At 39.4% G+C, this 14,553-nt stretch overlaps 1 protein-coding gene across 1 annotated transcript in view; it reads left to right on the top strand.

Moving 5' to 3' along the window:
* The window catches only part of LOC117821951 (copine-9-like), a 126,440-nt gene that overhangs the window by 75,923 nt on the left and 35,964 nt on the right, over positions 1–14,553 (top strand). The window contains exons 8-12 of the mRNA XM_034696525.1: positions 4,383–4,446; positions 7,097–7,200; positions 10,212–10,316; positions 13,170–13,211; positions 13,484–13,559. Coding sequence (XP_034552416.1) covers positions 4,383–4,446; positions 7,097–7,200; positions 10,212–10,316; positions 13,170–13,211; positions 13,484–13,559 — 391 coding nt within the window. The remainder of the gene's footprint in view (positions 1–4,382; positions 4,447–7,096; positions 7,201–10,211; positions 10,317–13,169; positions 13,212–13,483; positions 13,560–14,553) is intronic.

Below are 14,553 nucleotides of genomic sequence, written 5' to 3'. Positions count from 1 at the left end.
TCGGCGGAGAATTGCTGCGCGTCATGGACACAACGAAGAACAAGTATGTGATGCTCATGTCCGCGTTAGCCCCTGCTGTGTAGGGTAGACACAGAAGTACAAATCAGCCATTAGACTTCAGCTTCGAATTGGCACCATAGCCTACGCCAGGGGTTCCCAAACTTTTCAGACGGTGACCCCCAAAATATAGGTTGCCAAAGACTTGCGACTCCCAATGTCTCAAGAAGTGATTGCACAGTATGTTGCTTCATACTTCGCCGAGCAGGTCTGCAGACAATTAGCCCACCTACATGGGCATGTGGCTGTGTTTCCTGTTCTGTTATGAATTAACCTGCTGCTAATGATGCTTTGCTAATTAACTGTTAACTAACCCTATCCTTAGGAGTCATCTGGCAACACAAAAAAGGGAGAATACTTATGAAAAAATGTCTATTTAATTACAATGTATGTATATATTTTGACAATAATGCGTTAAATATGCAATTTTAGATTACTTAAGAAAATAATAAAAAATTGGAAGTCATCTCGCGACCCCCATAAAGTGTCTCGCGATCCATAAAGGGGTCCCGACCCCACTTTGGGAACCCCTGGCCTATGCCATAGGTCTGCACAGCCCTTTTCCAACATGGAAGCCTACATGCATAGCCTGACATGCGCTTCCTTCCAAATATAACTCTGCATTGACACGAAGCAGACAGCAAGCCCCGTGATTGGTCTGCATCGTATATCTTGCAATTACAGCACTTTCAGAATTGACATACATTTCATATCCTCTGATGTCTATTCCTCCATGTAATAACTGCTTTTTGATGAACAGCAACATGTATCAGCCCTAATTTGACATCAACATGTTACATGTAACCCGGCTACCATTGAGACCACACTGCCCTCAAACGTTTCGGCGAAGTACTACAGAGCAACAGGACGTGGATGCAAAAGTATGTAGTGCTCACAACAGTGTCAACCACTGCTGCATAGGGTTAACGCAGAAGTATAAACCTTACGTTGTATCGCAGCCTAGAAACTGAAGTGTATTTATCTGGTACACTTACCTTATGTGACTACCTTATTACAGTGTGGTTGCATTTGATTCCCAGCTGTGATAGTGATAAATTATCAACTGCAGAAGCAACATTATGAACAGCCGGATGTTTCCTCTCCGCGTCCCCTTCCTCTGTCTCTTTTAACCTCATCCTTCAGGAAAGTATTATGAAGCCAAGCCGCCTGACATGTCACTAAGTCGCACCTCATTTTTCTCCTCTCAATCCAAGTTTCATCCTCTTTTCTCTTTCTCTAATTCATCCCTAGAAATGTGCTTTTGTTCACTTTCTTCTTCTTTTGTGATGGCTCGGCGAGCTGTTCAGTCACCACCGTCAGCTTAGTCTGTGCCACTTGAAATTTAATTTAAATATAAATGAGTAACAAAACAGGGAATAATGTCTGCACAGGATTCATCCTTGGAAACATTGTTTAATATAGAAGACTGATGGCGTGTTAGAAAGGATGCATATGCTGAATTTACAACAATCTTATGAAGTCAGAGTATTAAAAAGTTTGAATCAGATGCTTCTTCTGAGATTAATCTAGCTTCAAGTTCACAAATTCCATTACCTGAGAGGCTGCTTAGATAGAAACACGTTTTTCTCTTTCGAAACGAAGCCCTCTTGTTGTTTTTCATTCACGCTACATAACAAATTAAACTCTTCAAATCGGTAAATATTCAAATGTTTGATTGTGTCTTTTATCTTGTATTATATGCCATTACAAGAACCCCGTGGAGTGTATGATTATTACTAACATAGCTGGACCACTTTTATTGTGTCTTATGCAAGAGGGGGGCACGAGCATGCAGGCGACATTACTGTAAACAGCAGGAACTATTCACAGCAGCACAGGTGGGTTATGGTTCTGTCTCACAGTTAGTCATGTCACTGTAACAAGAAGTGTGTCTGTATGTCCTGTTTTATGTACATTTTCATCTGCATCAATCAATCAATCAATCAATCAATCAATCAATCAATCAATCAATCAATCAATCAATCAATCAATCTTTATTTGTATAGCGCCAAATCACAACAAACGTTATCTCAAGACTCTTTACAAACAGAGCAGGTCTAGACCGTACTCTATGTTATATTATTAACAAAGACCCAACATCAAGACAGGATAAGATCCAGTCTCCTCTTACTGACAGGACTCAGTCTGATCTCATCTTAATTCACCTTGAGCAGAGCACTTTGCAGTATTTACCTAGTTTTCCTTTAACAGGCAGAAATAGAATAGGTTTGTCAGTTTGCCCCCAGCAGGCTAAGCCTATAGCATGCATAACTAAGACCTGGTCCAAGACTGAGCCAGCTCTAACTATAAGCTTTATCAAAAAGGAAAGTTTTAAGCCTACTCTTAAAAGTAGAGAGAGTGTCTGCCTCCCAGACCCTGACTGGTAGTTGATTCCAAAGGAGAGTGGCCTGATAAATAAAGGTTCTTCCTCCCATACTACTATTAGAGACTTTAGGTACGACAACCGTGCAAGCATGCTGTGAGCGTGCGTAAAATAAAGATAAATATATATACAAATAAAAAGCAGTTAAAATGGTGAGGTCACATAAAAGCCAGTCTGTAAAACTGAGTCTGAAGTAGAGACTTAAAAGATGTCTCTGACTCTAAAATGTAAAAAAAGTGTCTTAGAATTTATCATGGTACACAAAAAGCAGAGTTGTAGTTGAGTCATCACACCTTGAGTCTGAGTCTACGGTGTTCAAATCTGAGTCAGGTCCGACTCACCAAAGAGGTCGAGTCCCCTTTACCTTTGGATTTCTAAAGAAGACTGACTGTGTAGGACCTTTCGCCTGTTGGCGTGTCTGGAGATTTAAAATATCAATGAAGTTACAGAGCTGTGTGCATTGTGAGTAAATGTGCATTGCGCCTCTTAACAGGGAGACACGCATCAGTGGGACCAGTAACTTTATCAACAGTAGTATGCTACTTTAGCATCTCCATTACTTTCCTGGGTGCATCCTGTGCAGAGATGTCTGTTAAAGTTTGAGCCTCTCCTCGTCTTCTCCCATGGTTCTTTGATTCTTGGATAAAAACATTGAAACAGTCTTTATCAATAAATATGTCAAGCCCTCCTCTCCGTCTTCTGAGTCTGAATGCAATCAATCCCCAAGTCTGAGTCCTAGCCCTGGTCATCAGTGCTCAAATTCAAGCTGGATCACATGTCCTGAAAATCAGGAGTCAAGTCAGCTTGAGTCTGAATTCTGACATCAAGCATGTCTCTGAGAGATCTGATGTGCTTAATATAAAAAAAACACTGACTCTGGAAATCATCAGATTTGTTCTGTTCTCTCAGCCATCAGCAGTGCAACCGAAAACACTATATATCGGTATATCTGACAGACTACATTAAAAAAAACTACTTCAACTGGACACTGTAGTTGTTGTTTAAGGGATGGGACATTGTTTATCTCCCTCTCTGTCTCAAGTTAAGGTTTTATATCTCTGACTCCTAAGATAATTCTGAACAGGATGAAGAAACTGCCTCTCCGTGGTTACAACATCTGAGCTGCCTTTGAGCAAAATACTTCATATCCAACTGTTTGTATAGTGATGAAATTAAGATGCAGAGCTGCAGGTATTTACACTCAAATAAAGTACAACTGAAAAGGAAAAAAGAACACTTTTAGAAGATGGCAAGCAAACATTTTTAGAAGGTTATAAGGAAACATTTTAGAAGGTTTCAAGGTAACATTTTAGAAGGTTATAAGAAAACATTTTACAGGGTTTTAAGGTAACATTTTAAGGTTTTAAGGAAACATTTTTTGAAGGTTTTAAGGAAACATTTTAACAGGTTTTCAAGGAAACATTTTTAGATGGTTTAAAGGACATATTCTCAGAAGGTTTTATGAAAACATTTTAAGGTTTTAAGGAAACATTATCAGAAGGTTCTAAGGAAACATTGTAAGGTTTAAAGGACACTTTTTTAGAAAGTTTTAAGGAAAGATTTTTAGAAGCTTATAAAGAAACAAGCTTAAGGAAACATTTTAAGGTTTTAAGGAAACATTTTTAGAAGGATTTAAGTAAGCGTTTTTAAAGGGGCTGATGTGCACTTAAAATTTGACTGAAACCTGAAGAAGTAATCTCCTTCTCTGGTTTGATTGTATTTGTCACTACAAATTTAAAGTTATAAAACTTTGTGGAGGATTGAAAATGCTTGCTTTTTTCTGTGAATATGGAATATGACAGTTCCCGTACGGCATGAGCTGTCACCTCTCACAAAGAAAACACAGCTTATAGCTTTGAATGACATCTGCTTAAGAATTGTATTATTTATGTAATCCCTTCTTCTCAATCTTCTCTTCCCCTCCCTCTCTCTCTTTTCTCAGTGGGATTCCAGGAAAGAAGTGTGGAGTCATTATCTTTGCTGCAGAGGAGCTCAGTAACTGCAGGGTCAGTACACACACACACACACACATGCACACACACGCACAGACACAATTCTGCTTGAATTTAGTTTTTTTGTCAGATTTTCTTCCTGATACTGTTATAATAGATTGCAATCCTATTCTTCTATTCACGCACAAACAGCCACACACACAAATGCACCAGAAACTCTTTTGTTTGGGAGAAATGTTCAGACAGACACGAAGAGTTTCATCAAATGTGCACGAGTAGGATTCTTCTGTTCTGTGAAATGGTGCAAACAGCAAATTAGCTCTTTTGTACTCACTTTCCTGTACTGACAGACTTTAAGTTTTTGCAGGATTTTTGTGAATGCTTAATGACACTCTGGGTAAAATAGGCTGTATTGTATTTTCATTTTTCATCATTTCAAGGCAAATCTCCTGAGGCTTTAGTGCAAACATTGTATTTTAACTCTGTCCTGCAAGCTTCTTATTTACAACAAATACAAGTAATGTTAATAATATTGTAACCCTTATATATAATATAAAATATAACATTAATCAAACATAATGCATATAGAAATATAAAGGTTATAATATTATGGTAATTAAAATATAATGATAATACACTTTATTTATAGAGGACTTAAAATACAAGTTACAAAGTGTTTAATTAGGGCATCAGAATAAAACAGGCATGTCTTAAAATCATAGCAAAGGTAAGATTGAGAAACAATGCACATTATAAAAGATAATGATTTAATTTAAATGAATGCACGGAGTGAAAGTCTTTAAATATATATGTTAAATAATTACATTCAAGTAAAAGTAAAAAGTCAAGTAAAACCAGGTATTCCTAACAGATTAAAGTATGTCTAAAGATACTGTCTTAGGATTTGAAAAAGATCACAGACTCAGTGGACCTCCAGAGTTTTGGATCCCTCACTGCAAACGAACCATGCCCTCAGTTTTAATTTTTCAACACACTGAAGACCTGCCCAAGGATCTCAAAGTGAGTGTAGGCTCATACGGTATTGACAAGTCTGATATGTAGCTAGGAGAAAGGCCATGAAAAGCCTTGATAGCAGCGATGGGCATTTCAAGTCAAAACATTAGTCGACAGTCACTGGCATCTTTTCAGCGATTATTTGAAATCGAGCCTCCCTGCATGTCCATAGCCTCTTTCTTGACCTTTATGTCAGTGTTTCTGTGATGAGGCAGAAATGGCATGTATGTTTACATTTTAAAGCCATGCTCTTTCCTTGCAATTCTTTCCGTTTTCTGAATCTCACACCACGTAAAAAATCCATCTTAAAACTCACAGGTACAATTGTGTACCCTCTGCATAACAATGAAATACATATTTATGAGGTGACTCCGTACTTCATATCAGAAAAGATAGAGACATAATTATCTACAGAAACTTCTTTAAGTCAAATCAAATATGAATCATTCTAAAATGGACCAGAAACCTCTACCTCGTGCCTCAGTCCGTCCAACAAATAATGCTGCCTATGGTGTCAAAGGCTGCACTCAGGTCTGAAATGGCCTATAAAGCTCCTTGTTTATGACATCTTCCATGAAGCAATAGATGCAGTGAAGTTATCTCCCCCTACAGATCTCAGTTTTGAACAACAGCAGTTCTATTTTTGATAAATGCCGTCAAACAAATCATTATTGTCTCTCTCAGATGTAAACGAAATAAATGATGGTTTAATTTAATAGACAACTTTGTCTTTTCTGACTGGTTCAAGCTGTTTCTGCGTATAACCTGGTTTAACAGTGGGGTGAAAAGCTGTCTCAGATGTTTTCAGGTAGAAATTAACATTTAAATAACGGTCTGTGCTCGCCGCTCGAGGAGACTTTTTCTAGACCTCTCCATAGATCTTTAAATGTGTTTAAAATTAACTGTCAAGATGTGTTTTCCTGCTACCAACTAAATTATTTTTCTCCTCCAGCTTTGTCATTCCCCTGCCACAATGTTATATTAATACCAACAAGGCAGTCAGGTTACAACAGAACTTCCTACGCGTGTGTGTAGTGTGAGTGTGTCAGCTCCAGAGACCAAAATGTGAGCAGGCTTATCGCTGTTGTGTTTACCATCGTTACTCTGGGAGGTTTTGCTCCTGACAAAATGCACTTCAGATATTTTGATAGGTGTGTGTGGTTATGTGTGTGTGTGTGTAGGCTGACAGCCCCTATCAGTCAATAAGGGGATTAGGATTCCCATGATTCCTTCCGAGTAAAGGTGATGACTAAAACGCCTCATTAAGGGCAATTTGTCTATCCATCCATCCATCTATAAATCTATCCAGGCATGTCAACACAGGAGCAGGAATCACATCATTAAATGCAGCAACAGTTCATTCATATGTATGAGGCCTTTCCCTCTTCCTTTCTGCACATATTAAAATCACTTTCTCCCTCTTACAAAGTCTGTAATTCGAATGAAATGCTGGATTGCAATCACTGTAATCAATGAATGCATCGCTCATTAAGTCATTCCAATTGCTAGAGATTCACATCCACGAAGATTTTCCAGCAATTACTGTGAAAAAGAGTCCCAGTGAAAAGAGTGCAGCTTTGCAGAAACACGGGCCTTCATTCCACAAAAAATAAGTTACTGAAACAGACATGAAGTTGCATCAGAATGTTTACTGTGATGTGAAACTGAAACTTTCCTTCCTGTCTCTCAGGATATTGCCACCATGCAGCTGTGTGCCAACAAGCTGGACAAGAAGGACTTTTTCGGCAAATCAGATCCCTTCCTGGTTTTCTATCGGAGTAATGAGGACGGAACGTGAGTCTGAGCTTTCAGGGGACCTAAATGTTTGCATTAATCTTCTTACAACAAACTGTTGCCCCCATCATGTTACAAACCGGAGCACATTTTTCAGGTATCAGGTTCCTCCAATTGCATGCTATTTGCACACCGTAGTTAACCTTCCTCTTGTGTTAGCTTTCTGTTACCATCTCTTGTGTTCATGGGTCGGTTTCAACCCGTGTCTTCATTCAGCTATAAAATACACTAAAAACAATTAACTATCATCCAATTTGTTTCTCATCTCTTGGTTACCTTGTTAGGCTTCCTTATCCATGAATATATTGGTTTTAGTGTTGGTGTGGGCCTCTTGGCCTTTTGTTTGTTATCTGTGGTGTTACGGGTCAATTTCGACCCATACATCATTACTTCAAGAAAAAGACAAAAAAAGTAATATATGCATCCAGGTATTCCTCATCAATGTCTTTCCACATGTTGCCATTGACTTTATTTCTTTCAAGGTTTGTCATATATGATGACTCTTTTTAGTGACAATGGCATAAATAGCTCAAAACATGTCTTGATGTCACTCGTCGTCCCAGCAAACCTTGGGATTCCAGGGATCATTTTGATGACATGTGCAGCAGCTGCCCTGCCATGTACATCATGAGGTACTGAGCTCCAAAAGATCTTACCATCTTTGGACTTGAATCTTTCAGGGAGAGCAGCTTCACCTCCGGTGACCTCCTAATCAGACTCATCAGATGTGTATGTGTCTTCTGGATGATACTCCACACTCTCATCCGTATTGCTACGCTGCTCTGTGTCCTCTCCCTCATTTTCACCAAAAATATTATCCAGAACTTGGCTCACTAAAAATCTTCTTCTCCTTTTTACATGCTGCAAATTGAAGATGTGCACTCTGCAAGTCCAATGGGGGTCATCCCTATGTTCCCACATTTCTAGAACATTTTCAAAGTTAGGTCTTGTGTTCCTACATTTCCCTTCAATTGAAGCCTATCCTCCCACAAGATGTTTTACAAGCACTTTATAGTAAATGAATGAGTAATTCTACTGTATTTCGATCAGCAGCAGCCAAAATCGTCACAATCTCAATCATTACAAGAAAAAATAAAATAGGCTGATCAAAAAGGCTTTAGGCTGAAGCAGAGCTTATAGATGCCTAAAGAGCTGTGGGAACATAGGCAAGCTCCCCAAAATGACCACTCAAATGAGTGAATTGACGTCCCATGTCTGGATATGCCCGTCTTTGTTTGTTTTGTTTTTGTGCAGGTATACTGGAAAACAACACAAAATGAGAAACCCCTAAAGCTCACATGATTGGAAGAGGAGCTGGCTGTCAGTGTGTTGACTGACAGTGCACTTATGATTTCAGTTTTGGCTCCAATTATTGCTTTTTAATCATATTTTTATTACTGGGTGGAAACCGTCCCTAACTACACAAAGGTTATAATTTCAACCAGAGCAATTTTATGATTTAGTGAAAAAAAAAAAAGTTTTATTTTGTTGAAATAGAGGTTCCTGACAAAGTCAAAAAGCCTTGATGCAAAAAAACTAATTTATGTGGTTCTTTTACACATTTAAAAATTAAAACGGGTTGGTGCGGACCCTAACACAAGAGGAAGGTTAAGCCTCTTCACTTTCTTCCTGCTGCTGCAGTGATGAAAACAATGACACCACACACTTTGAAAGGGAATGGCATACTGCAGTACATTCTGGTAGTGTAGTAGGCGGTTTCAAAAACAGCTTGAGAAGTCTTGCGCCGAGCCACTTCTTCTTCTTTGGTTTTACTTGCGTACAAAAAACAACAACGCTCCAGGTGCATGCTGCCGCCTACTGTCCGAACCTTTATGAAACCCAATCTCATGGTTTTATGTGTTTAAATCAAATTGATTTCATATTATAAAAACTCATGGTGATTTTATTTATTTTTTATTAAAAAAAGTTGAAAATATGCATAATTACGTAAAATTGACTAAATATGTTCTTATAATGCCTGACAGCCGGTTATTATTTAATTCAGTGTAGATCGGGCAGGAAACTTGAGCTGCACTGATTTCACACCTGACGTGTGACATTCTCACGACCAACTTTCAATGTGGTGATCTATGGGAGCTGCAGGTTTTCCCATCTCTCCCTCTGTTCTCTCAGTGCCACGTTTGCCCGTCATAAGCGCTCAAACTTTAAGCCCCTCGACCGCCCAGCATCCACCTGCAGACTCCGACTAGGAGGTTTAGAATACGTTCTCATCACTCCTCAGTTTCTGCAGGTGATGAGGTCAGAGCCAAGACATTAACATAAATGATGTTCTGCTGCTGCAATAAACATTCAAACCATTAAGATGTGAGCTGTCTGACTGAGTTAGGATTATATAAGATTTAACTCTTAGTTAACTGTAAGGTGAACAGACTGCAGAGGATATGATGCTATAAGACATTTCAGAGTGTGTTTAATACTCCTGTACAGCAGCCACAGACAACATTTCAGCTCAGCTCAGTGGATACCAACTGCAGCAGCTGTGCTCTCACTGGGCGTCCCTGGGAGTGTGAAGTGGGCTGCTGCTGAAAATCACAAACAGATTGCAAACATTGTTGCTTTAAAGCCTGCCTGGATGTGTTTGAGGGAAGGTGTTTATTTCATGGACCTTTCTGATGCAAAGACAAGATACGTGAATGCAAAACATTCCATTTGCACTTGTTCCCCATACTAATAAACTCCTTAGATTCCAGATCTCATGAAACCACCCTCCGAGGCTTGTCTCAACTTTAAAGATCATTACCTTGTTCCACTGCTCCACCTTAAGAGGAGATTTTTGCAGCAATAAAACTTGATCTACTGTTCTGTTGTGCCTCCCAGTTATACGAAGGCATTTAGATATAATGAAAGACACAAAACCTGTGAAGCATTTTGTGGCATTGCAGAGGAAGCTGGCTCTAAGTGATATGGGATAATATTCACAGGTACAATGTGAGATGTAAAAATGAGCTGTCCTTCTATTAGCCACACGTCTGTTCTTCTTTTGCCGCCAGGTTCACCATCTGCCACAAAACAGAGGTGATCAAGAACACACTGAATCCAGTGTGGCAGTCCTTCACCATCCCTGTTAGAGCTCTCTGCAACGGAGACTACGACAGGTCAGAAAACCTTTTGTACTACCCTGTCATGTGTCTAAATGTAGAGCAAATAAAATATTTTTCATTTACAGGAGGATGTGTGAAAAAGCACAGATGTTGATGTGCAGAATAAGAGCCCTTTTACACAGTCTGATGTATGATTAACTGAAGCATGAGAACAGTTAGAGCACAGACCTGTGGATGACATCACCTGTTGCTGGGGCGGTCAGAATAATGCCAGCAGTCGGTCATGGTGTCCCAGGGACCAGCACTGGTGTTATTGAGACTGACTCAGTTTTAAAACGGCTCTTATAGACATTCACACCCAGGTCGGACTGAAGCTGAGAGGCTGTTAAAGCTACAGGCATGCTTTAAATGTATCCAGCTCACAGTGACACTTTTACAAGAACTATTAACCTTTTATATATCCTTGTAATATTTTGTTGTTGCTTATCATCTTATCAGACTTAGTTTATACGAGTATTTGTGCACTTTTGAGGATTCACTGCATGTAAAGTGCATGTTTTTGATTGTGACGGAGCAGCACCGTCACTTACTGCGGTCAGTGAGCCAGGGACACACACACCAAACTTTCCCTCTCCATCAGTTTCTCCTTCCACCTGGTTAACAACTCTAGTATTCATCTGTTCCTCGTAAACAGGGGTGCACACCTGGGAGCTTTACTTTTTATCCACACATTTACACAAGATAGGGTCCACTTACCTGCTAGGGTGCGTTGTATCCGCGCTACGCTATAGCCTGCTTGTGTTTGGAATGAGGAAACAGCTTTCAATTTCCGTACAGTAAATAGGTGGCTATGGCGGGCGAAAGGAGTCACATGGTTCCTAAAATGTAATCTCTTTGGCAGTTAACAAATAAATTCCACCTTTATCACATTTTTCAGATTATGGGTGTGTTTTACAACTAAAAGTGAGTGTGGACAAAATAACCTTTGCATTGATAGTTTAGGAATGAATCAATTTTGCATAAATAAAATGATCCATCCATTTGAATATGAAGATCATCTCAGACATGCACTCCTGAAAAGTACAGACATTTTCAGAACAGCCTTCATCAAATTTCACTAAAGTTGCTTGTTCACACATGTTCTTTGCAGTGTCTTTGCATTGATTTTTTCAGACTTTTACCTGATGCGATTTCTCATTGACTTATCCCTCATTCTTCAGAAATTTTACTGAGTGTAACCACGCTCAACTGCACCTTATTGCAGCTGGCTGGTTCAAGAAACTCTGCGTTGTGTTTTTTAAGGATGAAGGGAGGTTTGTTTGATTCTTCAGACCACTACTTTGTAGCTGAACAGGACAAGAACATATGCTAGTCAGTCGTACAGTGGCCTGTTCTACAGCTCATACAGCACGCTACAAAGAATAACAAAGATATTAGCAACGAGATTGCAGGCTACCTCACCTCCTGCATGTCTACATACACTGGCACAGCATTACAACTGCCCAGCGAGTATATTCCTCTGAGAGGGGGCGCTCTAGAGCAAAAAGTACATCTAACATACAATTACACACTAGAGCAAGTGGGACAATATGTAACACAGGACCCGTTACATGAGCAGCTGACAGGAAAACAATTTTGGTAAAGTCTGGGGGAAAAAGTTTATCTATTTGCGTTTGCAGATTTCAGGAGTTTAGTGCATGTGTGAATTCAGCCAATGCAAATATATGACAGGCTAAATATATCAGTTGTGCTGTTTATATGAAGTAAAGAATGTCAGGACTACTTTTTTGTCATTCAAAGTGCAGTATTTGTAGCATCCAGTATATTTTGAATCGGAAAATTCAAGGTGGACTCATTCATGGACTACTTTATCCACCTGAGTTGTGAAGAGCCCTCTAGGTGCAAGACATGTGCAAATTTGTGCAAATGGTTTGCAGATCTGTGCACACGTGCATGGTATACAAATTTATGGGTACGGATTACATTATCTGCACACAGATCTGCAAGTGGCTCAATTTTTTCTTGACCTTGCACTAGGGGGCTCAGTAGAGTTGAGACAGTTTAAGTCCAAACTGGAAATTTGAAGGTTGGAGACAACAAGTAGGCATTTTGTTCGTATACTTGAGTCAGATACTTCATGAACATGAGTTTTCTTTCTATATGAACAGATTTCCCAGGAGAATATCCGATATAAGCTGATGAGAAGTTTGCTGTTGTGTAAATTAGCAAACTATCAAATTTTATCTTTGAGCTAGCAGCACTTACAAAGGTCATAAAAAAGGGGAGCTACATTAATACTCTCCCACCCCAAGATGTTCCATTATTCAGTAAAGTAAAAAAAATAATCCTGCAGATTTGGGGGAAAATAACCGCAGGTGTTTAAGCTAACTTTTTCATACTGCAGAAAGAAAAACAGGAAGAGAAACTTCTGTTAAAGACACAAAATAATATGAGCAAACCTCTCGGGTCTTCATGAGGAAGCACAATTGCAAATCCCCCACTATCTATGCTAATGACTCTTCATGAGCCTACCTGTGACATTTAAACCAAATGAAGATTCATTCACACAGCCCAACAACAAATACTGTACACTTTATCAGACTGAAATTGATGGTGATGCATGGAAACTAAGCTCTGATTCATATTCTCTCCTACTCGTGGAATTAATGATATTCACTGTCTGGAAACTCATCTGAGCATATAGATAGAGCGCATAATGCAGAGTTCACAATAACAACCTGTACCTGCTGAGCACATAATCCTCTTTAGCGGTGTACCACTGTATCTGTGGATGTGTAATTGCTTTGTTCCCTGTTCGATGGAGTGAAAGGCAGTTTTCTTTACATTGAAAGGAGATTATTTAGTAAAAAGCAGATCTCAGAAATAACCTGTGCTTGTCTTTTTCAGGACTGTGAAGGTGGATGTCTATGACTGGGATCGAGATGGAAGGTAAAATCATCCCACTTTGGTCTTATTATTCACACTGATGTTTCAAATATCTGAAAGAACATCAAATGAAACTTCTGTGGGTGAAAATTTGGAAAGTTTCCACCTCGTAATGCAGCAAAGAGAGAGAGATCAGACAGATATTTGAAGACTGACAGGAAAACAAAGCAGACATAATGATGTGGAGAGAAACAGAAAGAGACATGACTCTTTATCTCTGATTATGAAACGTGTATTCATGCCTTCCCCTCTGTGTGGGTGCTGTTTGTCTGCAGCCATGACTTCATTGGTGAGTTCACCACCAGCTACAGAGAGCTGTCTCGGGGGCAGAACCAGTTCAACGTGTACGAGGTGAGACATGACGTGGGGGTGGTTTGTTGTTTCTCACTGCTTTTGTCATATGAGGAGCTTGTGTAACACTGTTTTTGGTGATTCCGGATATTTTGGCATCAGCTTGGTGTTTCTACAGAGGCTGATAAAACTCTACAACATTCTCAAATTCTGATAGAAGACTCTTGTGAGGCATCTTCGGCTAGTTATGACTCAAACTGAAGCTAATACTGATGTCTCTATGACCTAAAATCAAAAGAGACCATCAGAAAGATCATTCATTGTAATTTAATTCTTGAAAAGTCTGCAGACAGTGTCAGATGAGACCATTATCAGCATGTTGAGGACACAGCAAAGACTCTTCCAGCAAAGATTCACTTCGAGTGATACTTTTGACTGTTTCAAGAAACTTCTTACAAATCCAGAGGTTCAGCATTAGGTTCTGCAAAGAATACCAAAAATTACCTATTGGAGGTTTTAAGTAAAGCAATCTGTTACAACCCAGCTCATGAGGGTAAAGGGAATTATCATAAACCCAGACGTTAAGGGTAAGGGTAAGTTATTTATTACAAAAGAAGCAAACAAATTGAGCATGCGACAGAACGAGGCAACTGAAAAGGGCCAGTGAGTGTCACCCAAAGGTATAAAATAGTAAAACGCAGAAGAGGACTCCAACCTTGAGTTTTGGCGATCTGACGTTTCTAAAACAAATCAAAACAATAACCTACCTTGCTTACCTGTGAAACCAAACAACATACGTGAGCAACACCCCTAACCTAGTGAGACTAACAAAGTAAATCTTGAAATGTTTGAAAGCTAAACCCAGGCCCAGTTCAGGTCTAGTGCCTCTGTACAAGAATAAACAGGTTTCACACTACCAATTCTATCACGCTAACTATTCTAATAGACTACAGGAGGCAAGGAGCAAGTGTCTGTCTGATCTTCTCATGGTCTTCCAGCTGGCCGGCGCTTTAATCAGAGGGCTCTCCTTTGATTGATGGCCAGGTTCCGTTCG

This window comes from Notolabrus celidotus, chromosome 11 (genome assembly GCF_009762535.1).
Source record: "Notolabrus celidotus isolate fNotCel1 chromosome 11, fNotCel1.pri, whole genome shotgun sequence".
Lineage (NCBI taxonomy): Eukaryota > Metazoa > Chordata > Actinopteri > Labriformes > Labridae > Notolabrus > Notolabrus celidotus.
Note: the sequence above shows the minus strand (reverse complement) of the source record. Positions and strands in the feature narration are given on the sequence as shown.